At 38.7% G+C, this 24048-nt stretch overlaps 1 protein-coding gene across 8 annotated transcripts in view; it reads left to right on the forward strand.

Annotated features, from left to right (window-relative positions):
- The window catches only part of LOC119006146 (CUB and sushi domain-containing protein 3-like), a 213205-nt gene that overhangs the window by 91383 nt on the left and 97774 nt on the right, over window positions 1-24048 (forward strand). For all 8 annotated transcript variants that reach the window (XR_005070692.1, XR_005070693.1, XM_037074543.1 and 5 more), the window contains exons 23-31: window positions 258-414; window positions 2320-2511; window positions 4013-4139; window positions 5193-5395; window positions 6617-6808; window positions 8142-8280; window positions 9636-9823; window positions 10175-10369; window positions 13735-13851. Coding sequence is in view for 6 of the 8 variants with exons in the window: in XM_037074543.1 (XP_036930438.1) it covers window positions 258-414; window positions 2320-2511; window positions 4013-4139; window positions 5193-5395; window positions 6617-6808; window positions 8142-8280; window positions 9636-9823; window positions 10175-10369; window positions 13735-13851 (1510 nt within the window). In the remaining 2 variants the exon portion in view is untranslated. The remainder of the gene's footprint in view (window positions 1-257; window positions 415-2319; window positions 2512-4012; window positions 4140-5192; window positions 5396-6616; window positions 6809-8141; window positions 8281-9635; window positions 9824-10174; window positions 10370-13734; window positions 13852-24048) is intronic.

A 24048-nucleotide genomic window follows, 5' to 3' on the forward strand; every position in this document is an offset into this window, starting at 1 on the left:
CCACCACCTTGTTAATTTTACTCCACAGATGCACAGTAGAAAATCAAAGGGTAGAATAGTTCTCACTCTAGTCAAATTTGTACACCACATTAACGACATTGCAATAGAAGTACAACATAAAAACGAGGATATACACCATGTATAGTTTCCTAAGCAGCTCTCTTTCTTCTGTATACATATTTAACATCTAATATTAAATTTCCACTTCATTGTTGATATCCAATTCTCAATCATGCTTTTTCTCTGTCTTTAATGAGGTGTATGACGGTAAAGATGGTGCATCCCCACTCCTTGGCACATACACAGGCACGTTGATGCAAGGTCTGTCCCTCACCAGCACCTCCAACTATCTGTGGCTTGAGTTTTACTCTGACCAGGAGGCAACGGGAGCAGGGTTCCGGCTCATATACCACAGTAAGTCACATTTCATTTCCCTGGGGGTGGAGGGCCCTAAAGCTTTTCTAAATGAGTGAATTTAGCCTCACACCAGGGGCCAGGCATTTCAAGTAGAAGAATTTTAAAGAAAATTTTAATTGACCCTCAACCTGCCTTGCTGTGTCTTTCACTGTCAGGGTATCCATTAAACACAGCATGGTGTTTCTGTGCCATTCCTGCAGGAAGGAAAGAAATGCTTCTTTCTCTCCTCCCTTTCTCTTGCACTATCCCTCTTTATGTGAATCTCTTTTCCCACTTTTTTCTTACTCTCCAATCCTGCAATTAGTGCCCATGCCTGCCTAACTGTACCTTGTTAAAACAGGTGAATTATTGTTGGGTTTGTTTGAAATTAGTGTGTTTGTGCAAGTGTGCATGAGTGTGTGTGTATTGAAAGTTTGGGTCACTGCAGTAAGTGGGTCAGTAATAGATGGGTTTTTTTTCTCCCCCTAATTGGCTTGCTGACTGTGTACTGTTGCTAACCGTTTCTAATTCATTACTGTGACGTGACAATGTTCTGGTGACACTGCATTTTGCAGTCCAATTTAAATTGTTTTTGTGTTTCACCTGCAGTTGAGCTTTCTGAATTCTTTTGGTCTACCAGTGGGTTTTCTAAAGTAGAATTAAATAAAGATAGTGAGAATGGTGAAAGGTCAAGAGCTGCTTAGACTAGAACAGTATAAACGTAAAAAAAAAAAGTTTTGAGCTAACTTGCAGTTACCATTGGCAATTTTAAGCCTGTGATAATTGCACCAACTCCGTTAGGTACAAACAGACTACAACTCAAATAAAACAACAGATATACCATAGAGCACAGATCAGCATTACTTGATAGTAAACAATAAAATTAATCAGGGATGTGTACTCATTTACAACACCTAAATAAATTGCCATCGGTGTCTAAATAGAACTGCAATTAGTCCTGAATAAATAATGTTTTGATTATGAGCTGCCTTTTGAGTTACATAATTACCCATGATTAAGTATCATATAATTTCATTTCTTTTCTTATTTATTCAAGGATGTGCTCATGGTAAATAGAAGAAAGTAGGCTTGCACTCTTTATCCATCTCAGAATACAACCTTTAACCTGGTCTTTGAGAGGATTGAGTGATGTATGAACAGCACAAAGGCAAGGAGAGGGTGAGACATGTGCACCCTACATCTTGTCTGAACATGAAATCTGATCATGTTTTCATGGTTCTTCTACCAAAAGTGCTGGGGTAATTTTCTAAATGTGAGCAGTAACTGTTCATGATTTATACTGGGTATGACACTTGTAATACTACCATAACATCTGGCATGGGCATGGACCTCGCTTGGAAAAGAGACAATAAATCAACACTGCAAGGTTTATGTGCAGCCATTGTTGCTGCATAGAAGAATACTAACATTTAGTACCTGGACGGGAGGAACACATACACCTGCCATGGTCAAGTTCAAACATGGTGAGCCAAAGAGTTATTACAACACTTTGTTTGTGGCTTGTTTATTTTATTTCGTTTATATTACCCCAACGCGTTACGAGTGGGAGGGCTGTCTCTCAGTCGTGGTAAATGTCCACACTCAATCGAACATTTAATTGTGAACATCTAATTGTTCTCTCTGTCCAAAAGGAATCTTTCAGTGCCAAGTAATATATTGAGACTGTAAGCTCCAGCTCTCATCTGTACTCAACTGGAAATTATTTCTCAAAGCTAAATCAATACCTCTTTACAATACAGATAAATAGGAATATGCTGCTGGTTTACTGAAAGTTTAAGCTCCAGGGATCTTGGCTTGAAATGCTGACAAGCAGTTGTGTGTTTATGTGTTTTCATGATGCTCAGGTTGTGACATCCGATCAACTCATTTTTTTTCACCTTGCTCTTAATCTAATTTTTCTAGGTTTTGAACTCTCCCACTGTGATGATCCCGGTGTGCCGCAGTTCGGCTTTAAAGTCAGTGACCAGGGTCACTTTGCTGGAAGTGCCATCACGTTTGGCTGCGACCAAGGTTACACCCTGCACGGCAGTGGCATACTCAAGTGCATGACTGGGGAGAGAAGAGCATGGGACAACAACCTGCCATCATGTATAGGTAGTTCTCTTTGACTTTGTCTTCATGCTGTCTGAGGTTCTCTCTCCTGGCATTTGTCCATCTCTTTTCTTCTGCGGTAGTTTTTACTATTATTCAGACCAGGCTCCCTGTCAGCATTGCTCCGCTAGGTGTTAATCCTAAGGATTTATCCAGAAATGATTTCTATTTAATTGAGCTGTGTTGATTAAAAATAGGCTGCTTTTAATTTTGTAAGAGAATATAAACACATCTGATCTATTGTGAATCATTGATCTCACTGTGTCCTTGATGCAGAACTGCTGTCATTATCAGCACTGTAGTAGCAGTCTAAATTGCTACTGAGATTTCACTGTGTTGCTGTGATTCTCGGTCATTCATAAGTTGTGTAACTTTTTAGTCCACGTGCAATTGTTCAGCATTTTTCTGGAAGTAAAGGCATAATTATATAGTATTAATGTCAGATTTAGTCAACGAGATGATGTACAGTCCTGGCTGTACTTTCATATTCAGAACATGCTGAGACAGAAAGACTTAAAAATGATAAAGCTATTACCTGCATGCTGCTAGAGTCTGGAAGGTGTTGTGAGGCAGTCTCTGTTTCTTGATGTCTAGCAGTGATGGATTAGGGTAAAAAATGATTTACAAATTTCAGTACGTGTGCAGAATATAACTTTAAATGCCACTGTGTCCTATCGCCTTTTTCAATGAAACTTGTGTTTGTTCCTTTTTTTCTAAAAGTGCTCTGGTCTAGCTTTTTGATATGTTTGATACAATCACAAGAAAAGTGAAATCAGTCTATTGATTAACTGTTTAGCAGTGCTGGTTCACTGAATGGTCAATATTGATAGTGAGCTTTGTATCTGTGAGCTACATGTGAAATGGGATTTCCAGCCCTCTCTCCAGGGCCACATCTTGGATCCTGTCAAGGACTTTTACATTTGCCCGGTGTTATGATACTGATTAAAGACTACCACTGTGGTAATCTAATGCAATTTTCCTATTAATTAAGTGCCGGTGGTTCTCTTTAATATAGATAGCAAGACGATAACCAGGGGAGAGACAACATAGATTGGACGATAAGATATTCCTTCAGTTATTAACATTTGTAGCAGTGTCTTCCCTGAAGTGCAAGACCCAGCCTGTGTATTATTATTGGACACGGTCCTTTTAAAGTTAATTAATGGCATCATTAAGGGGCATACTTAGAAACAAAACATGTTTTGCGTCTGTGAGTATCTGTGCTCATGAAAGAAGACCTGGTTGCAATCCCATTACCTGTTCGAAAAAAGAAAATTGTTTATTTTCAGCTGAGCCTAAACTGTTGCTCATTAGTTCTAGCTCATTTTAGAATCTGAGCCTCCAGTGAGTTTGGACTCCTGTGCTTTCTTTATTCCATTTCAACACATTCTGTGAGTCTTTGCTTTGTGTTTCCATGTCCACTTGTATGAGTTTGCATTGTCAGAGGTTTTTATGTGTCTTCTCATGTTTAATTGTGTGTGTGTGTGTGTGTGTATGTATGTAGCGGAGTGTGGTGGCAATTTTAAGGGTGAGTCTACAGGGCGTATCCTCTCTCCTGGGTATCCCTTCCCCTATGACAACAACCTGAGGTGCACCTGGACGATTGAGGTCAGCTCCGGCAACATTGTCAGGTAACGTAAGTTGCTAATAATATCGCCATATATTGCATGCATATTTATACATATACTGTATATCCAGCATGAGTGAAAAATGTTGCTGTTGTCTTTGTGTAACTCCAAGCTATTTATAATTAAAATGGTTATAATTTAGATAATTAATGAAGATCTGCCATAATGTATCAAAATACGCAAATTGTATTGAGCACCATAAGTCATAAAATGTTGTGTTTTGTAAGTGTTATAAAGAATCTGATATTGAATTTAAATAAACAAACTCAAAGTAGGACACTCGCTGGATTTGTGTGATGAAACTAAAATCAATTTGATGTTATCATGAGACTGCAGTTTATACACAATTGCCTGATGGGAGTTGATTTGAATACATCCTAAATTAACTGAGGTCTTCCTAATTTGATGTGACGTTGAAAGACTTCAAGATGAAAACATCCTTAAAGTGTTCTAAGATTTTAAGCATAACATTAACTCTGCTGTAAAGGAGGATTTCATCCAGACAGCCTGCAGCAGCTCCATTAACGATGACTGGTAGATAGATGCTTTGACAGCACCTGGGAGAATTTTCCCGGGACGTGGTAGCACTTTTTTTGGTTGAGAGCTCCTAGTATTACTGTGAAATAAAACCCATTTGGGCTTAGAGGTCGAAGTAAACATGGTATGATTTCATAAAGTCAGCCACACATTCTTTGTCAGAAGAGCTGCTTGAGGCCATTACTTGATGAGATTGCAGATAACTCTGCGCGCTCATATTTCTAACTTTGGCAGAAATTGATTGATGATACCAAATCTTAACTGAAATGTCCAAAGGCACAGGGACACTGTCTCTAGATACAGCTCTGCTTTGAACTCAATTTAATCCTGCCAAGTTCAGCACTCATTTTGCTTGCCTTTTTGGGAACAGTTGTTTTTGGTTTTTTTGACATGCAAAGCAATGCAATGCAAAATCATTGTGTACTATATGAGTAAATTTTCTTAATGCAATGCCTTGACTTAAACAGACTTTACTGAACTTAAGCCAAAGTAAAAATATATTGTGCTCATCTCTCCCAGTCTCCAGTTCCTTGCATTTGATACAGAGGCATCCCACGACATCCTGAAGGTGTGGGACGGGCCTCCCGAGAACGAGATGTCTCTGAAGGAGGTTAGCGGCTCACTGCTGCCTGAGGGGATCCACTCCACTCTCAATGTTGTCACCATTCAGTTTGAGACTGACTTTTATATCACCAAGTCTGGCTTTGCCATTGACTTCTCCAGTAAGTATTTTCCTCTGAAAAGTTGATGTACTGTAGATGTGTACAGGATTAGCAAGAGTTGTTGTGAGGAATGGAAAAACCCAAGGTATCTCATTCAGATTACATGGATGTAAGTGGACAGGTGTGTGTAAGGACTTTGTTTAATATTAATAACATCCTTCTATATAATATCTTCCCAAATCAAACCAAATTATATTGTAGCTTTTATTTTAAACACTCCTCATGCTGTTTGGATCCCTTAGTATGTTATGTAATCATTACCCATGCACTGACAGGGTATATATGCTCATTGCTCTAAGTCTCCTGTTAAAACGTTTCCTACTATAATACTAATTGCAGTCTGCCTGTTACGCTATTGAGTAGTTTATAAACCAGGCACATGTGTACCTGTAACACCTCATGTATGGCATGTATGATGAGTTTGTTTTCATTTCCTTTGGTATACAAATGTGGCAGCCTAATATAAAAATCAATTGCATGCTTGTCAGTGCATATGTTTGAAGATGGAATTGATTTTGGAGATGCATGGTACTTTAAATAGCCTGTTTGCCTCAGGCTGGTGGTTTACAGTGTTTGTGTTAAGTGAACTTTTGCAGACTCCTATCAGTGAGTGGCAGATTCTTGTGGTTGTTTTTGAGTAATTAAGTGTGTTTTCATGTTTGCAGCTGTTTGCAGTGCTCGTAGAGAAAAACATATTTCTGAGGGTGGAGTTACATTTGAATAATAATTGTCTATGTAGAATTGAAGGGGAATGCCTGATTCCCTGTTTGATGGATTCAAATGTTATTGATTGATTACTTTGCACCTGCATTTTGAAAACGCATAACCAAATGCACTGTGCTTTATAAGGCATCTAGCAATTACAACATCACCATTTCAAGATGTATTTGTAATTTTGACAAAAAAAAAAAAAAAAAAAGAAAGAAACACAACACCAAACTGCAATACACTTAACTGTGTTAAGTCTCTCAATAAAGTCTCTCATGATGGAGACATATGAAGAATCCATCAGATTTTACCAAATCATTCTGTAGCTCTGGGCTGCTCCACAGCTGTTCTTTAGGAGAGCAGATTAGGAAAACACGGTGGGATTTTGACTGATATCAGTCTGTAATCTGCTCTGCGGTCTAACTCTGTTTGAGCTACAGTTTCAGTTTGACAGCTGTCTACCGTGTGATATGAAACTCCTTCTGTGTGTGTTTGTGTGTGTCTGTCTTTCAGGTTCGCTTGCAACAGCGTGCAGAGATCCAGGTATTCCTATGAATGGCAGTCGCAACGGGGAAGGGCGGGAGCCTGGCGACTCAGTGACCTTCTCTTGTGATCCGGGATATGAATTGCAAGGGGAGAGCAGAATCACTTGCATCCAAGTGGAAAATAGATACTACTGGCAACCCAGCCCGCCAAGCTGCATTGGTGAGAGAGCGATGCAGAAGGGGAGAGGTGTGAAGGAGAAGGAGAGGGGTGTATGGATGGAAGGAGGGAAGTGTAGGGGATCAGTGAAAGAGAGCTGGTGAGAGGTAGAGGGAGTGAGAATTTTTCTTTTAACTTGCTGTAGCAGAGAATGTAATTCTCTGTTTCTGTTTTTAAAAATATGTGTAAAACTCTTCAGACATTTGCCAAATCTTATGTGGACAAATCCACTTCTATAGCCAGTCAAAGACGGAGTACTCTAAGGTCTCCCAACACATTGTCTTATTAGGGCTTAACAGCTAATTACTTAACAATGCAATTAGAAATAATTACACTAAGTAGGTCCAAAGAAACCTAGATGTTCTTGAGTTGCTGCCAATGGGTGTAACTGAGGTTTTAGTTTTTCCTCTGCCCATCAATGAGCTAAGTGTTTGTAGAGATCACAGGACGCAGCATAGTGTAATTAGACAAGAACCAAGTCTGTATGGGTGAAAACTTAATGTAAATGTCAGCTGTCTTCACAAAAATTATACAGATTAAGTGTTACCACACTAAATAAGAGCAACATACTCATCAGTGTGTCACTAAGACTTCTTCATAGGAACAACATGAACAACATGCAGAGGCTTAAAAAAAGTTGATGATCACATTAACATAGTCCATGTTTTTAAATTTTAGAGCAGAAATGCCTATGTTTATTAATTGAAAAACTCATTGTCTTAATATTTTGTTAGTTACATATGAATAAAAAACCTGATCAAACTAAATACTTCACAGACAGGGAAATAAAGGTGAATAGCACTTGGACTGTTGAAAGACTCATAATGAATGGAATGACTGAGATCTATTTTTTCACTGAATATGTTTTTCCCTCCCGATATGTCATTTTTATACTATGAACAACTCCGTGGGTAAAAAACAAAAGGAAAGTTGCATGTAGCAATGGAACATTGAATAAAAATCTTACAGGTTACACTAGAAATTAATTGGAAAATGTACCAGCAAGATCCATTATCTTGGTAAGACAAGTGTCAGAAAAATACCGCTTTTGATTATAATGTAGGGAAATAATGGCACGGTCCTTCTAATGCCCTGGTTTTTTGGCTTGATGTCACTGCAGTACCTGATGGTTGTAGCTGATAGAGGCTGACAAAGGTCATAGAATTTGCCTCAATTATATTTAATGACCTACAAGTGTTCATTTCTTACCTGTCTCAAACTGAATTCAGCTCAGCCAAAGGCATTCGCAGCAGGTCAGGCACATTTAAAGACTTTCTTTGTGATCACTTTAAGCATCTTCTCATTTATCTCTTCTTCCTTCTTGTAATCTCTCTAGCTCCTTGTGGTGGGAATGTGACTGGCTCTTCGGGATTCATCCTGTCTCCAAACTACCCACACCCCTATCCACACAGCAAAGACTGTGACTGGCTTATTACTGTCCACTCTGACTATGTAATTTCCTTGGCTTTTATCAGGTAATATGACCTGCCATTCAGTGCATTTACATTCTGTATTGGTTGTTTTTACTTGTACAACATGAAACAAAACACTTGCATTATTTACATTTTAAAGCACGTGACATTGTACATTTTTCACAGTTATTTGAAACAATTATTAGAAAGAAAATCCAGAAATGTCAGGTTCTACAGGATGTGAACAGTTGCTCTGATAGAAAATACTGGACACAGTGTTGTCCTTTTAAGTACATGGTCCAGTAGCTTACAAGATGAAGGTTTCCCTAAACCTGTGGCATGATTGTAACCTGCCTGTAACAGAATGGAGTCAGTTCTGAGTGGATGCACTGTGGCTCAGGGTGTGCCATGGAATTGCTTGTGTTCTGCAGTGGAACAGGCTATAACGTCATAGTATTGAGCAGAGTTGTTCATGTGAGTTACGCAGAGGACCTGAGTTTGAGTCCAGGTGTGTTGGGAGATAGGGGGATGCTACAGTGGCTTTGCAAACACCTAAAAGGCATGTACTCCACACACTTTGCTGAAATGTGGTGAGACAAGATTTTTAGATCAACACTATGTATCGCAGGCAGTATTGTCTAAGCTTAATTATACTTGGGCCATAAGCTTTACATTATTATTTTCAATCTAAGCAACACAGGCCAAACAAACTCAAAGATAGGGCTGAGGGAACTTTTCATAGGCAGCTTTGACTGGTGAGCATAATGTTTTAAGTGTTTTGATAAAGGGCTAGGGATGGAGCACTGGCAAATTGGTGCTTTCTTTCACTTTTCATCATCTGGAGGTGAAGGAGAGAAATCCACCATGTTTCTTTGTGAACTTTGTCCTTCAAAACAAACATCTAATAGAGTTAGCACAATGCTGATTTTCTCCCTTGGGAATGCCAAATGAAAGGATGGAGTCATGATTTTAAATTGGAGTTGCCTTGATCCAACTCAAATGCAATTATCTCCAAGCTATTTACATTTTTGTCATAAACCATGCTCATTATTTTGAAAACAAATGCTCCCCTCTCCCTCACTGCGGCATGTGATTTGATATACAGCTCTACAATATGAAACGATCTTTTCACACTGCATTGCCATTGCCGTCTGGGAAGATTTTGTGCCAGCGCAGTGTCACAACAATTTAATCTCTTCTCACCTCTTGGGGGAGATATCTTTTTTTATCTCTTTGTCGAGAGATGCAAAACAAATCGCTTGGCATGACTCACTTCTAGCACTGCGGTGCACACTCTCGTTTTGAAACCCTAATGCATTCTAAATCTCACATACAATCTGCACAATCTGGTGGTTAAGACTTGGCAAAAATAATAACTGTTTTATCTCTCATTTGTCTGTTTCTTTGACCCGTTACAGCTTCAGTATTGAGCCCAACTATGATTTCCTGTATATCTATGATGGGCCAGACAGCAGCGCTCATCTGATTGGCAGTTTTCAAGACAGTAAACTTCCTGAGAAGATTGAGAGCACTTCCAACTTTATGTATTTGGCATTTCGCAGTGATGGCTCTGTGAGCTACACCGGCTTTCATTTGGAATATAAAGGTACTTTGAAGGCTAATGCAACTGGGATTCTGTATGTATTTTCACATATTTGTGTTACAGCAAGGGATTTGTTGGATCCATATATAAATGAATTTGAAAATAGTTATTTGATATATGCTACTGTACACAACTACTTTCTCTTATGTTTATGCCAACTGTGAGAATAGCCTTTGGTTCACCCTTATCCATTCGCACCATGTTTACCATGTTGCTTTTTAATAACACAGTTTTGTTAAATCAAACACATCCTTGCATCCTGTATACCTATTGATACCTCTCTGTCTACTTTGCACCCACTCTTATTTCAGACATTTGTCATTGCTCTAAAAGCTTTGTTCTTTCGATTGGCAGCAAAACTGCGGGAAGCGTGTTTTGATCCAGGGAATATGATGAATGGCACTAGAATGGGTACTGACTACAAGCTGGGTTCTATGGTGACATTTCATTGTGAGGCTGGCTACCTGCTTCAGGGCTACTCCACTCTGACATGTGTCATGGGCAACAGCAAGAGACCAGAGTGGGACAGAGCCAAACCAAGATGCCAAGGTGAGAGGTGACACTTCTACATTAACAGAAGGGCCTGAGTAGCAGCGAACTGCTCTCCAGCTGTTTGGTCAGTGTTTGATAGGACTGTGTTGTGAGACACAAGAGGAGCAACAGATTGCAAGAAAAACTCATTGGGGAGAACTCTGTGTTTTTTGAGCTCTTAAATCATTGCAGTCCATTTATAGTTCATTTCAAGGTACGAAAGACATCACTAAAAGCTAATACATTTATAACATACACATCACTAATAGACTAAAACAATTTTGGGGCTTAAGCCTGTTAGAGCCATTACAGAAAATGAACAGAAGGGGACATAAATTCATAAAGCATAGACAGAATTACAGTCAAAAATCAGACTGTAATGTGGCAATTCATAGACAGAAAACTTCTGTGCATGTCAGGTAATTGGTGTGCATTTTTTTTTTTTTTTAATGATGCTGCAAACGTAAATTAAGTTAAATTAAAATAGAAATATTCTAGAAGCTGCATATCAACTTCCCCAATACTGTAACTCTATACAACAGACAACTCAAAAATGTGATTAATTGTCCTGGCTTTGGCCAAGATGAATCAGAATTGTATTTTCACACCAATATCCCTTCTCTCCAATATACACCCAGAGGCTCAGTAGGGTTGACAGTGAGCAGCTGAACGTCATCAGTCCAACAGGCACATATAGCATTAGGATGCACATTAGTATGTGCATATTATTTCAGGTTACTAATGGATCACCTCATACATTCAGAATAAACTGACCTTTAAAAAAAGTTCAGTTCTAGTTAATCTTACCAGAGTAATGTAACTCTGAAAGAAAGGGTTGATGAACAAAAGCAATATTAAGACATTCATGATCTGCAAGGTCCTGACCTCCAAGAAGTGAAGCAACCTTTGTTAAAGTTAAAAAAAAAAATATTAAAAAAATATTTTTAATAGAAGTTTAAAAGCCACAGGGTTTAATTTGTGTATGGACTCCAGCAGAATGACATTGTGTGAAGTAACTTTGAAGTAAATTTGTTTCATTTTTAGAATTTCATATAAAACATTTAAATATTAATTGTTTATTATTTACAGCCAATTCTGCCTTGTCTGCATTTCATTACGGCTTTTCAGAGCACAGTGAGCATGGTGTCAAGGAGAGAAGTGAGAAAATATATGAGGAGTTTCACACCCAGCACTCCTACCTCCAGTAGCATAACACCATTTTTAATTATCCTCAGAGTATTTAATCTGCCAAGGTTGAATTAGAATTCAGCTCATTTTCAGCAGTGGGGAACAGGGGGCACCCACTCTCACACCAGGGAGCTATTCATTACTTTTACTGTTAGCACCTGCATGACTTCCCTGAACAGCTCTGGGACTGCTTTACTAAAAAGTCCATCAGCAACTCTCCATTTAGTATTTTCACTTTGAGACCAAATCTGAAATGATGACTTGCAAGTCCAATTGCTTAAACCACTGGCTTTAGCTGCCCCCAACATACAGTCAGCTCACGTCCCTTCACATTATGTTCCAATAAAATTAAGTTGAGTTGTATTTTCCAAACAAGACAAACACTCAGTTTACTTTAAAAACTCAGTAATTGCAAACAAGACAGATTCTTTTTGGTGTTATTTGTTGTTGAATGGTATTATGACCAGCAAGCAGCAATCGCACTGTAATATACAGACATGCCAAAAATGTTCAACCAGATTTCACAGTTCTTAATAGCCAAATGTAAACATTCAAATTTAAAGGATGCATCAAGCATTATTTTACATTTCCACATTTCCACATTTCAGCATCTTGCCAAACACATTCATTACATTAAAAATTGTGCCAGTGTGTTTTGATGGCTCCATTAGTTCCTGTGTTTGTCTAAATGAAATGCATTCAAGGGTTGGGTCAATATCCCTCAAATGTAATCACTTAAGAACCTAAAACAGAACCTCTTCATTTGCAGCTGACCATCTGCTTATGAGGACTGACATCTTAAATGGTAACACAATTCTTTGTATCATCATATGGATAGGTCTCGGAAATACCTCAGCAGTCTTGGAGCATTGTTTATTCCTACCCATCAGTCTTTTATAAAACACAGAATTATTGAGGTTTTGAAGTGTGCACACTTCTCCTTAGAACTGCACCCACCTGTCGGAATTGAACCACTAAAGCATATCCTGAGAATCACTTCCTTCCATTATGTCTGCTCTCACCTTCTGTTGATTGACAGTAAAATGTGCCCTCCTTCCCGACATCAGCCTTCTCAAATTCCTCACCCACCACGGCACTGTGGTTTCTAGTCTGTCTGACAAATAAGCTTGAATTAGAGTCCCATGTGCCGTCATCACATGTTTGATTACATGCCTCTTGCTACTCCAACAACTAAATGCGGATAAATTGCTGATCCATCTTTTACGTTAGCGCCTCTATTCACTTTTGTTCATTCTCTCCTGTGCAGTGCTCGATGAAACAGCAGTGACATGTGCATTGTGTTGGCCACAGGGGGTTCAGAGCAGCTGGTGACTGCTTTCCTCCAACAAATGACTGTGTGTTTGTTTACAGTCGAGGCTCCCCCACCTGATGGCGGTCTGTGAGGTCTGAGGCAACTGCATTAGAGTGCCTCTTGGCAAATTAGGTACATCATCAGGATGGGGCAAAATAGGGCTGAGATGCAGGTGCATGTACAAGTTTATGAGATGCAAGACATGCACTGGTCCCTCCTCGTGGATCAGGGTCTTTATAACATAGTATGGTTTTGGCAGCAACTTCATAACTGTTCATTAACATGAATGCATAGTCATTTCTAATATTCTCATCAATGAAAATTGAAAATTCAGCAACTTCATATCAAGAGCAACTGGACGGCTTACGTACGGATCCTTCTGAATAAAACCTTGGTTCATCTTTGAAGAGTTAAAACTGAGTTTTTCAAAATATGCTGTTGGGCACTGTTGGCTGATTAAATTCATAGGGGTGTGGAACTTTTGTAATTGTTTTTTTCTGTTGATTGATGGTGTTTTAAGGTATTTTGAATTTGAAAGGTACCTTTCATCACTGCTTGTTTTCCTTTTCGGTTTTAACCCTGTTAACACAACTCGGACTTCTATTTTCTGTCCATTTACAGCTCACTGTCCTTTTAAAAAAGTATCTCTCAAGTGTGACAATAATTTGGCATGCTGGCTACAATTATATTTGTCAGCAGCTGAAAGTTCAAAGGTGACTTTTTGCCTGATTTAGTTATATGAACTGCTTACCTGTGCACTTACGCCAGGCAAAATGGATTTGCTGATTTGTATTTTATTGCCTCATTTCCCCAGGTATTTTAAAATGGTTGAGTGACATTTGTTAACTGTGCCTCTCTGTTGCTTTATTTCCTGTCCCCACAGCCCCATGTGGAGGTCACTTCACAGGTTCAGAGGGAACTGTGCTGTCCCCAAACTACCCACATAATTACACCAGAGGCCAGACCTGTGTCTATGACATCTTTGTCCCTGGAGACTTTGGTAAGCATTTCAAGCATTATTTGCACATAGTTGCAAAATTGTTATTTATTCTCTTCAACTACTGCTTATAGCTCATACAGTATGTGGTGCCAGTTTCCAGAAATATTTTTACTTCAAACATGAAACAAGCAGAGGAGGCTAAGAGAGATAATTGTTTGTGTTTGCTTTGAGTTTTTTGTTAATGATGAGGAAAGAGGATAGTCTGTGAAGAAGCAGAGGCTTACTCTCAAAGCTGGTCATAGGTGACAGAATCCTACCAAACAAAATGTTCAGACTTGCATTATTCATTTCCCTGTAGCACTTAATTTGTTTTTCAGTAGTTTGTCAGTGTGGATTGGTTTGGTTACAGCCATTGACACTCAGGTTAAATGCTTGTCTGCTGCTGGATTATTATTCAGTCCCTGTATACTTCCTTTATATCTGACAGGTGAATTGATGAAAACAAATTAGGCAAATGGTTACACTATGAAGAGACAAAGGTCACTGCTTTCCCTCATAGCGGTGTGTTTCCTATGAAATTAAATTTAATCAACACATGCATGTTAGAATCCTGTATACCAACATACTGCAGGGACACTGCTGCACCTCATCTGGCTGTTTCACACTTTTATGTACAAGCCGAGATTCAAGCTGAAGAATAGCAGGGCCCGGGACTTCAGCAATACACATGAAAGCACCGTAGGATCAGGGAAGACAAAAAATTGATTGTGTTGACATGACAAACACTCTGTGCCATAGGCAATGGAGACGAAGGTCAAGTAGTGAAAGGCTGTGGGCAATAGATGGAGCAAGAAAATGCATCGGTACTCAGTTTATCCAAGCGCCTCTGTACATACATAATTCAACAAAGATCTCTGGAAGACCTCGATGTGCTTCAGCTCAATATTCCATGTTAGTCATAAAGAGCTGCTGAAAACGTAGGCAGAGGTTTTTATTCTGTAAAGCCCCGTGCTTATGAAACACAGATTAATCCCCTGTGTGATGATCCAGCCCGACAGTTTACATCCTCTGTTGCTATCTCCCACTGCTCATGGAGTCCAGGAACCCACAGCTCTCTCTATTTTTATTTTATAAATATTGCATACAAATGCAGCCTTTGCTTAAACTGCCTGCAAAAGCTTAATGGAGTGTGGAAGTCGCTGAGCAACATTCCCACCTGGGCCTGCAAATTTATTCCAGGGAGTGCAGACACAGAGGCTATTGAAGAGTGCCACTGATGATGTACAAGACTGCTGTTGCGTGGCTTGATGGAAATGTATTCTGAGTAGCCTAACAAAGCAACAAGGGTTCACAGCTTGGGTAGAACAAATTATAAATGTTGAGACTACAACTGAGGTATGATGTACTCAGAAATCCTAAATTATCTAAAGGATGTGCCCTTCATTTCACTGGTAATATACTAAAGAATGTTTGATATAGAAGAACAGATAAAGGCCCTACACCTTGTAAATGATAAACAGACTCTAAGGTTACAGCTTGTTGTTGTAATGACAGTTAACATAATGGAGCTTATTCCATACAGTCTTTTCGTAGTTGCTTTTAGAAACAGAACCATTGACTTGTTCTCCAGTCCAGCATATTTCAACCTCTGAACATTATTTATTGTTTGTTTATTTTAACCTTGTTACGTTTCCGAACTTAAACATGTTAGTTGAATCACATAAAAAAACAAGCTCAAGTTCTGTATGTAGAGTCTTGATGTATTGATGAAATGTTAAGGACAAAAAAATCTGTTCTCTGCTTGGCAGCTGAGTTGCGCCTTTCGGCAGTATGATAGCAGAATTCGCATTTCAGTGTCCAGTATACAGGAAATTTGTAAGTGCCAAGGGTAGACTATAAAATGTATGTCTCAGAGTCCCTCATGTGACCGATAGCATACCATAAACCTTTGAGTCATTGTGTCAAACTGGTTGAACTGGCAGGGAAAAGGTCAGTGCGAAGTACCATCTCATGACACTGGACCAGTGACCAGAGGGTTTTACACCTGGGTGGGTTGGGGTGGCATATTTCTTTTTGCTGTCAAGCTGTAGCTAAAAGGGCCGTTCTTGTTGTAAATGAATGTGTTGTAAAATGTGTATTATTTGAAATATGTTGCAAGCACACTATGTATGCCTCTTCAGAAACTGAACAGGTTCAGAGTTAAAGCGGTACATTTAAATGTAATTAAAGCACATGCTTTTAATGATTATTATTAGAAAATTTGATTAGGTTTATGCCAGTATAGTGCCTGACATCATGTCTGAGTTATTTTAGCCAAAATGGCAATCAGCCACTGGTTGCCAGAATGAAAGCTATCTCTGAATTTTTTATGATATTAAAATGGATTTGACTGGAATCAAGAGGCTTAGCATTGCCAGTGAGAAAGAAATAAAATTAACACCACTGGATAGATGTTTTGTTTTAAATTGCGTATTTACAAGGTAGCCTTAAGTATAATAAGTTAAATTGCACAAGGGAAAATGATTACTTCCTTGTCAGATAAGGCTTACAGGAAGATATATGTGTAGTGTTTATTTCATTATTTGACAGATTACCATATAACAGGTTGTGCAAAAGAAAAAAAAAACCCTTTAATTTCAGCTTTGCCTTTGTGACAGAGGAAACGGCCAGTAGTATTTTTTTTTTTTTTCACATTTGGCCCTCTTGTTGCTGGAGCACCTGGCTGCCTAGTGAAGTAGTGACAGTATGCTCTCTCTACAAGAGTTAGTAAATATGACAGCAGCTCTCTTATTGTCCTCTATTGCCAAGGTGAGGAATTCAGCCTTCTTCATTTGCTGTTTCTTTTTATATACCAGCAGAAACAGTTGCCATGGGGGCGCCGCTTAGCTTGGTCGGTAGCGCGCGACCCATGTGCCGAGGCTGACCCAGGTTTGACTCGGCCTGGGTCCCTTTGCTGCGTGTCACTCCCCCTCTCTTACCCTGTTTCCTGTCACACTCTTCAGCTATCCTGTCAATAAAGCCAGAAAAAGGCCAAAAAAAATATAATATTTTAAAAAAATAATAATAAAATAAACAGTTGCCAACAGTGTCCAGATCAAGTTTCATGGTTGAAAGTGGTTGTAATACTGTTGCGTGGGCTAAATGGGCAGATTTTATTACTGAGCCCTGCAGTACAGGTTATTTTCCTTGTTTTTTTAAAAAATACAAGGTTTTTGCTTGTGTACATCATCATGCAATTTGTATAGATTTACAGTTTTCAAAGTTGTCATTGCTTCTGTCTGACTGTTCATGCCTTCCTGTGTCTGACACATATTTTGCCATGCAGCATTTTGCACCTGATACACTAAAATTATGTATGCACATAATAAGCATCCATCCATTACATTGTAATGCACTATAGTGTAATTTAGTCCAGTCATATCAATTGCAGTAAAAAAAAAAAAAAAAGCTTGTAGACGTCACTAGTGCTTTAAACACACTGTGTGTATATTAGTAAAATGGTTATACATTCCTCTGTTAGTGAATTTGCTCTGTGCATAGCCTATTTTACTTTGCACCATTCGGATATCATTAAGGTACAATGTGCATCTGTCTTGCCCTTTAATGTTTAATTATTCTGTCAGAAATAATGGTTGTAGTCATATTTCAAACAATAACTCTGCTTCTTTTTAAAGTGATGAATTATTCATGGCACTCAACCTTTGCCTTTGGCAATGCTTGTAAACATACAGACATACACTGTCCCCCCAAGAATTCACTTGCGTTTACACAAAGTTCAGTGGCTAGTATGTAGCTGATTTTGGAAGTATAGGGCTTATAGAAGTGTATGGTATTCTCATCAGTAAATGTCTGTAGAGACATTTTAAGAATATAAAGCAAATAGAAAGACATAACTATATATATATATATATATATATATATATATATATATATATATATATATATATATATATATATATATATATATATATATATATATATATATATATATATATATATATAATTTGCTAAGAATTATGTCTTTTTAGTTTTGATCTGGATTGTATATAATGTAGATAACTTTTGAAAACTGGATTTAAAAATCTCATTAAAATTGAGAGAACTGTCAGACTGAGGATGATAATTCCAATTTATTCCTTATGCTCCTTTTGGAGAGTTTTTGTAGTCGATCAAATAACCATTAAAAATGGCAAATTTTGAATTGTTTGTGAAAGTTGTGTTTTTCATTCTCTCACCGGAAGGATGCTCATAATGGGTTATTGTTGAATTGGATTTCGTAGACACAACAGTCAGTCACCTCCGTTTCTCTGCCCGGGGCTTTTTAAAGCACCAGTTTATGTGTTTATATAATGCAAACAAGAACATATGCATATTGGTTGCCACAGAATGTGTCGGGAGGCGAGACAGGAGCACTGACAGATTGCAGTAATAAATCTGGTCTGTAACAAGATGGACAGAGAATGAGTAAGAGAGGGAGAGACTGTGGATACTGCGAGAGGTAAAGGGAGTGAGTCTAACAACGGGAAAGAGGCCCATAGATCTTTGCTGAATGTGAAAGTCTCACAGAGAACAAGTTAGATGGAGAGGATGATAATGAGTGAGAGAGTTATAATGAGCGAGACAGGGAACAAGAAGAGAGGGAGAGAGAAACAGAGTGCTGCTGAGAGCAATCATAAAAAACGCTGACCCCGGGGGCTGATTGTTGACTCATCAGTGATGTTCGCTGGAGAGTAAGATTGTGCCTGGGGCCACCTGAGTACATGACTTGCTACATCCCACACAAAAAAACATTACCTTGTCTGTCTGCGTCAGCTTACAGTTTATATACCAGCCTGTGTGTGATTAACCTTAAATAAACTGTGAACTCTGCTCTGTCCCACCCTTGATGTAGGGTATGTTTTTGCTATGTGGCTGCACAGATTCATACAGTACATATGTCTATGGATGTGTAATTATAGAGTGTGTCAGATTTGAGTGTGTCAAGTACTCTTATGAATGACTGCATTTGACAACCTGTGGTTTTCAAGTTGATGAGATTCTGGGTTTCCCGTTGTGTGAGTGTAATGGCTTATGCTAGTTGACAGATACACCCCTGAATAGTACTGTGCGCTGTTCAAAATCAACAAGTAAAAGCTATGATAAAGACTAAAGCAAAAAAGAGGAAAAACTAGAATTGAAAGAAGGCAGTATTGTACACCTGTCCTCTAACTTTTCTCTCTTCATCTTGGAGTGACCTGTACTTACAGCTTTCAATCCACAGTGGGGAGTTCTTTTACCCAAGATAGAAGCCTAATGGACGGGATGCAGGTTGTGCCAAGGTGCAGCCACATACTCCCAGCCAAAAGGGCTGATGCAATTTCACTGTGCTAATGGGTCATTAAAAATATATGCATCTGTGCTGTCATACAATCCCTCTGGTTTCTGCAAATGAGGCTGGTGTATGCTGTCATAGCCCAGAATCTCAGAAGACCTGTGCTGCCACAAAGCAAAGACGACAGGTAACTCTTCCATAATGCATAGCCAGAAGGACAAACATATGCTGCCATTTTCCTTCCGTTTTGCTGTTGCCTGTGCTGAGAGTGTCTCTAACACCTTATCTGGGCTTTGTGCATATTTTGCCTTAAGGCACATGTAGCTAATGCAGTGGCTGTGGGCAAAAAGTTGGCTTGGATTACATTCCAGTTGGATTAGTTGTGTCCTGAACAAATGCTTTTCACAGCAGGGCCCAGTGATAGTTTACCTTGGAGGTGGTAACACTCAGAACATCAATACCTCTTAGCTTGACTGACCAAAAATAGTTTTATAGTTAAATGCCATAGTTAAATACTCTAATTGCAAACAGATTGTGGTCATAGCGGGGAAAGTAGATCAGGGCAATGTGTCCTGAATTGGCACATTACGAACATCCAAATGTACTATGATACAAATCTTATGCAGAAAAATGTGGCTGTTGTTATCAGCTTAGGGCACAGGCATATCAACCCTTAACTTCCCTGCTGGGTAAAAATCAGGCATACACTCCAAAAAATCTAAATGCAACAGTTTTGTTTTCTACAATTTTTCACAAGCTGAAGCAAAAGTTAGTTTTTTTTTATTCACACAAAAGTGTTATTTCTCTCAGATTGTGAGCACAAATTTGAAAGTCCATGTTAGGACAGTGGTGGTTGTCAGTATACATAGCCGTGGACTGCCATCTGCTTAGTACAGTCTAAACCGTAATTCATTCGTAAAGGGAACACTTCTCTAAAGTGCTAGACACCATTGAAAGGTGAGCACATGTTCACTCAAGTCAGTAACAGCAATGAACTGCTGTCAGGTCAAGACCCCAGTGAGCCTGGAGAGCATGATAAGCTTCACTGAGATGATTTCTGACAGTTTGTTCAGAAATTCTTTGGTTGTGCAAACCAACTGTCGCATCAACTCTCTGGGTGGCCTGTCTCAGACAATCCTGCAGGTGATGAAGCCTGATGTAGAGGTCCCAGGCTGGCATGGTTACTTGGTGATTGATTACAGGGTCAACTTTTGGTAGACCAGTTGCATGTACTGTCAAACTCCAGCAAATTACATTGGATAAAATCTTTTTGTAGAGAATTAACATTTAACTAAGGGGCACTGGCACTGGTGTGCATTGTTGCAGTCAGCATCGCAATTGCATGCTCTCTCAAAACTTGCAACATCAATAACCTTGTGTTCTGTGATAAATGTGCACATTTTTAGAGTGGCCTTCTATTGTGACCATTCCAAAGCATGCCTTTACACTCATTATGCTGTTTAATTAGCATCTTGATATGCCACATCTGTCAGGTAAATTAATTATACTGGCAAGTAAGAAGTGCCAACTAATATAAATGTTATCCAACATGTTGTCAAAATCTGAGAGAAATAATTATGCATGCATATAAAAAAGTATTTTCTGTTTTCCTCAATTTGTGGAAAATGGGAGAAAAACAAAAGCTGGGTTGAAATGTATCTGTGTCTGCTCACCACATGTCTGTAACTTTGTTGTGGCACACACTAACGGCAGCTCACACAAAAGAAAAACACCACCACCAGTAAATTAACAAGCAGCCCAGACCACCACCGAATGTTGTCCAAGTCCAAGTGTGTCTTGATGGTGTTCACGCCTGCACTTAGAGCTGTCCAGCTGTGATCGGATCATACAGATCTGAACAGCCTTACAGTTATCTCACTTTAAACTCTAGAGTAACTTAACTGCTTCATCACTAATGAGATTTGATGTGCTGGTGGAAAGGCTTTGTTGAGATCTAGAACTGACAACTGCCTTTCTGTAAAGCCGCTATTGTGTGTACCCACATGATGTAACCTTGAAAATGTAAACATCAGTCCAACATTCCTGCAGGACAGTGCAATACAACAGGTACCAGTAGTATTTTCCTTGAATCTTGTCACATGAAGGTGTTTTCAAATAAGCTGCATTGTCTTTGTTACGTTCTCTTATTTTGACAGCTGTAGCCTCAGTTAATAAATGGCCCAGGGAGTTGGTCTGCCTCACTGTTAGCAATGGAACACTGAAAAATCAGAAGCCGAATTGTTTTGGAACAAAATGTGCAGGACTGACCTGTGACACTAAGGAATCACCTCAACCTAAAATGCCAAAATTATCAGGAAAAGGATACTCTAATAAGCCAGATGGCTAGTATGACTCTGCACTTTTAGATGGATTACAGAGATATAATATAAGATGAACCATTACTGTAATCTGAAGCTATATCTAAACACCATCTCAAATACTGAAGTCTACTTTCACACATTTATGTGAGTATAAGTGGTTATTTCTTACCAGTACCTGCTGATGAGTCATTAATTACAATCTAACAGTCACCTAGCATGGATGAGTGGTAAGCGAGGCGGCTGGCTGATAATTATTACTATACACATCCATGGCATAAATGCTGCCTATTTTGCAGATTTGTTTATAAAGGCATAGATTGTGGACTAGACCCTCTCTCCCTCCCTTACGTTAGCGGCATGATCTTTTCTTCTAACATTATACCAGAGATTTATAGTGAGTAGAATCTTATATACCTAATACACTTTACAAAACATAATGAACCTGTCTTTCTGTGAGTCAACAGTGATAGTCTCTGGGCCCCAAAACCAGTGTCCAACAGCAATACAAAACATAATCCAAAGGCAATCAAGGGTTAGATTGTTTTTAGACTTTTCAAAGAGAACAAGATAAACAGGGTGTCTTTGTTGCAACCAGTATATGTGTAAGCAAGACAACACACAAGGGGACCTCAACTTTGCATAGTTGAAATTTTCTTTCTGGCTGGCATACATGAGTTTTATGATAATCCATCATCTACACACAGCACACAAGTGATCCAGTGGGCCATGCTCATTCATTCTGCGGAAGAAAGATCAAATAGCAGTGGGAGGAGAGACGGAGACTGAAAGAGCCTTTCTAAGATTATGACATTTTTCTTCCCTGCTGTATTGTAATGATCCTATCTGCAGCACATGCCCTTGTTTTGACAAGCAAAGGACTCCATCCCAAAAGCCGAGATGATAAAGAAGCCAGATGAAAACTGAAAAGTGCAGTCAAAGTGTATAGTGGAGGGACAGTAGACTTCAGCCAGTCAAATATACTGTCTGCATTACAGTCTCTTCTGGTCTTGTATGTGTCCATACATTTAGTTTTCTGCTTGATTTCCCCGATCTTTAACACATTATTTGATACCACTTAGCTTTTAAGCAGTATTGAAATATATTTCAAATTGATAACCAGCCTCAAAACCCATATTTCAGGAGATGGCCTACATTCATTTGTGTTAACATAAATCTGGCCACAATATGGAATTTATTTACAAAAATCATTAATTTGCAGAACTCACATTGAGCCTGTCTATACCTGGCAGTCTGGGGTGATCCATTCACGAGTGGATAGCTCTAAATTAAGTTCACATCTGATATGAGAATAAGAGATGCGTGCCGAGTAACCACTTGAATTTCACATGAGTTTACTTCAGCAGTGTACATGCATACAAACATGTCAATCACTGAGACAAGCTGGAAAATGCGGGATTAAATGAGTTTTTTAATTTTGTATTTCAATGAATCTAATACAAGCTATTGCAGCTATTACTAGTTACAGTTGAAACAGACTCTGTTCACAAACATCTGTTGCTTACCTTGGTAGGAGAGCCCAAATACATCATTTTCATTACAATGGACCAAATGGAAATTAGGTATGGTATAGGGTATATTAGCATGGATTGTGTTTGTGAATACATTTAGCCTGTTGCTGTGGTTTATTGTCAATTCACAGAGGACATTAGTTATCTAGACTGTCTGTCAGTGTAAAAACATTTGTGTACACATGTGAAATTAATGTGAATGACTGAATGTAGCCATATATTTCACAAACCATCTTCGAATGTTGTCTGAAGGATTGGATCTCAGGGCGTACGTGTGCATTTACACCTGTCCTCATTTAACTATTTATGGACACATTATAATGCTTGAAGCTGTTCAGAACATTGGAGGGAAACAAGTCAATTTGACAAATTGGCCATTAGAAAAATAAAACTATGCAATACTGTCAGTCCAAACATTGCTGCTGTAATAACGCTGGACAAATGTTTTTTCCATGTAAATGCGGACGCTATATGTGTTTGTGGTTTATACATGGTAGCTCTAATAAGGGTTCTTATACAGTAATGCACTGTTAATAGTAAGAAAAAATGGCAGAATATAGGAAACAGGATTATAAAGGAAATAAAAAACTATTTTTCAAAAAAAACAACCATGGAATAAAAAAATAAGAATGCCTGAGTAATTAACAAATAAAACAAAGAACGCATTAAATGTAAGGTTTTTAATTTTACTCAGGAAAAATGTGTATATAATTACAATTTAGCATCATAATTTTCAGTGATTTGCGTGTGCTGTGAGTTTAGCAATGAGTGAGATGTATTTGACAAATAAAATTGCAAAACTATAGCCAGTCAAAAGTGGTATCTGAACTTTAGCTTGAACATGGTTAAAGTCACGGCAAAGAAATTGAAATAAACTGAACTCTGAAATTTGGCACCATCTTGCCAGCCACACACAGTAAAGGTTGTTTGTTCTATTCCAGCGGTGTGGAGATGATTTCTTAGCACACATTACTCACGTTAATACCGCCTCAGCTGAGCAGGACTCCAGAACATACTTAGACATTATTACTGATCAGGCACATCCAGTCATCGCCACAGCCTGCACTCTTTCAAATTTATACCTGAAACAAGCCTC

The sequence above is a fragment of the Acanthopagrus latus genome, chromosome 17 (assembly GCF_904848185.1).
Source record: "Acanthopagrus latus isolate v.2019 chromosome 17, fAcaLat1.1, whole genome shotgun sequence".
Taxonomy (NCBI): Eukaryota; Metazoa; Chordata; class Actinopteri; order Spariformes; family Sparidae; genus Acanthopagrus; species Acanthopagrus latus.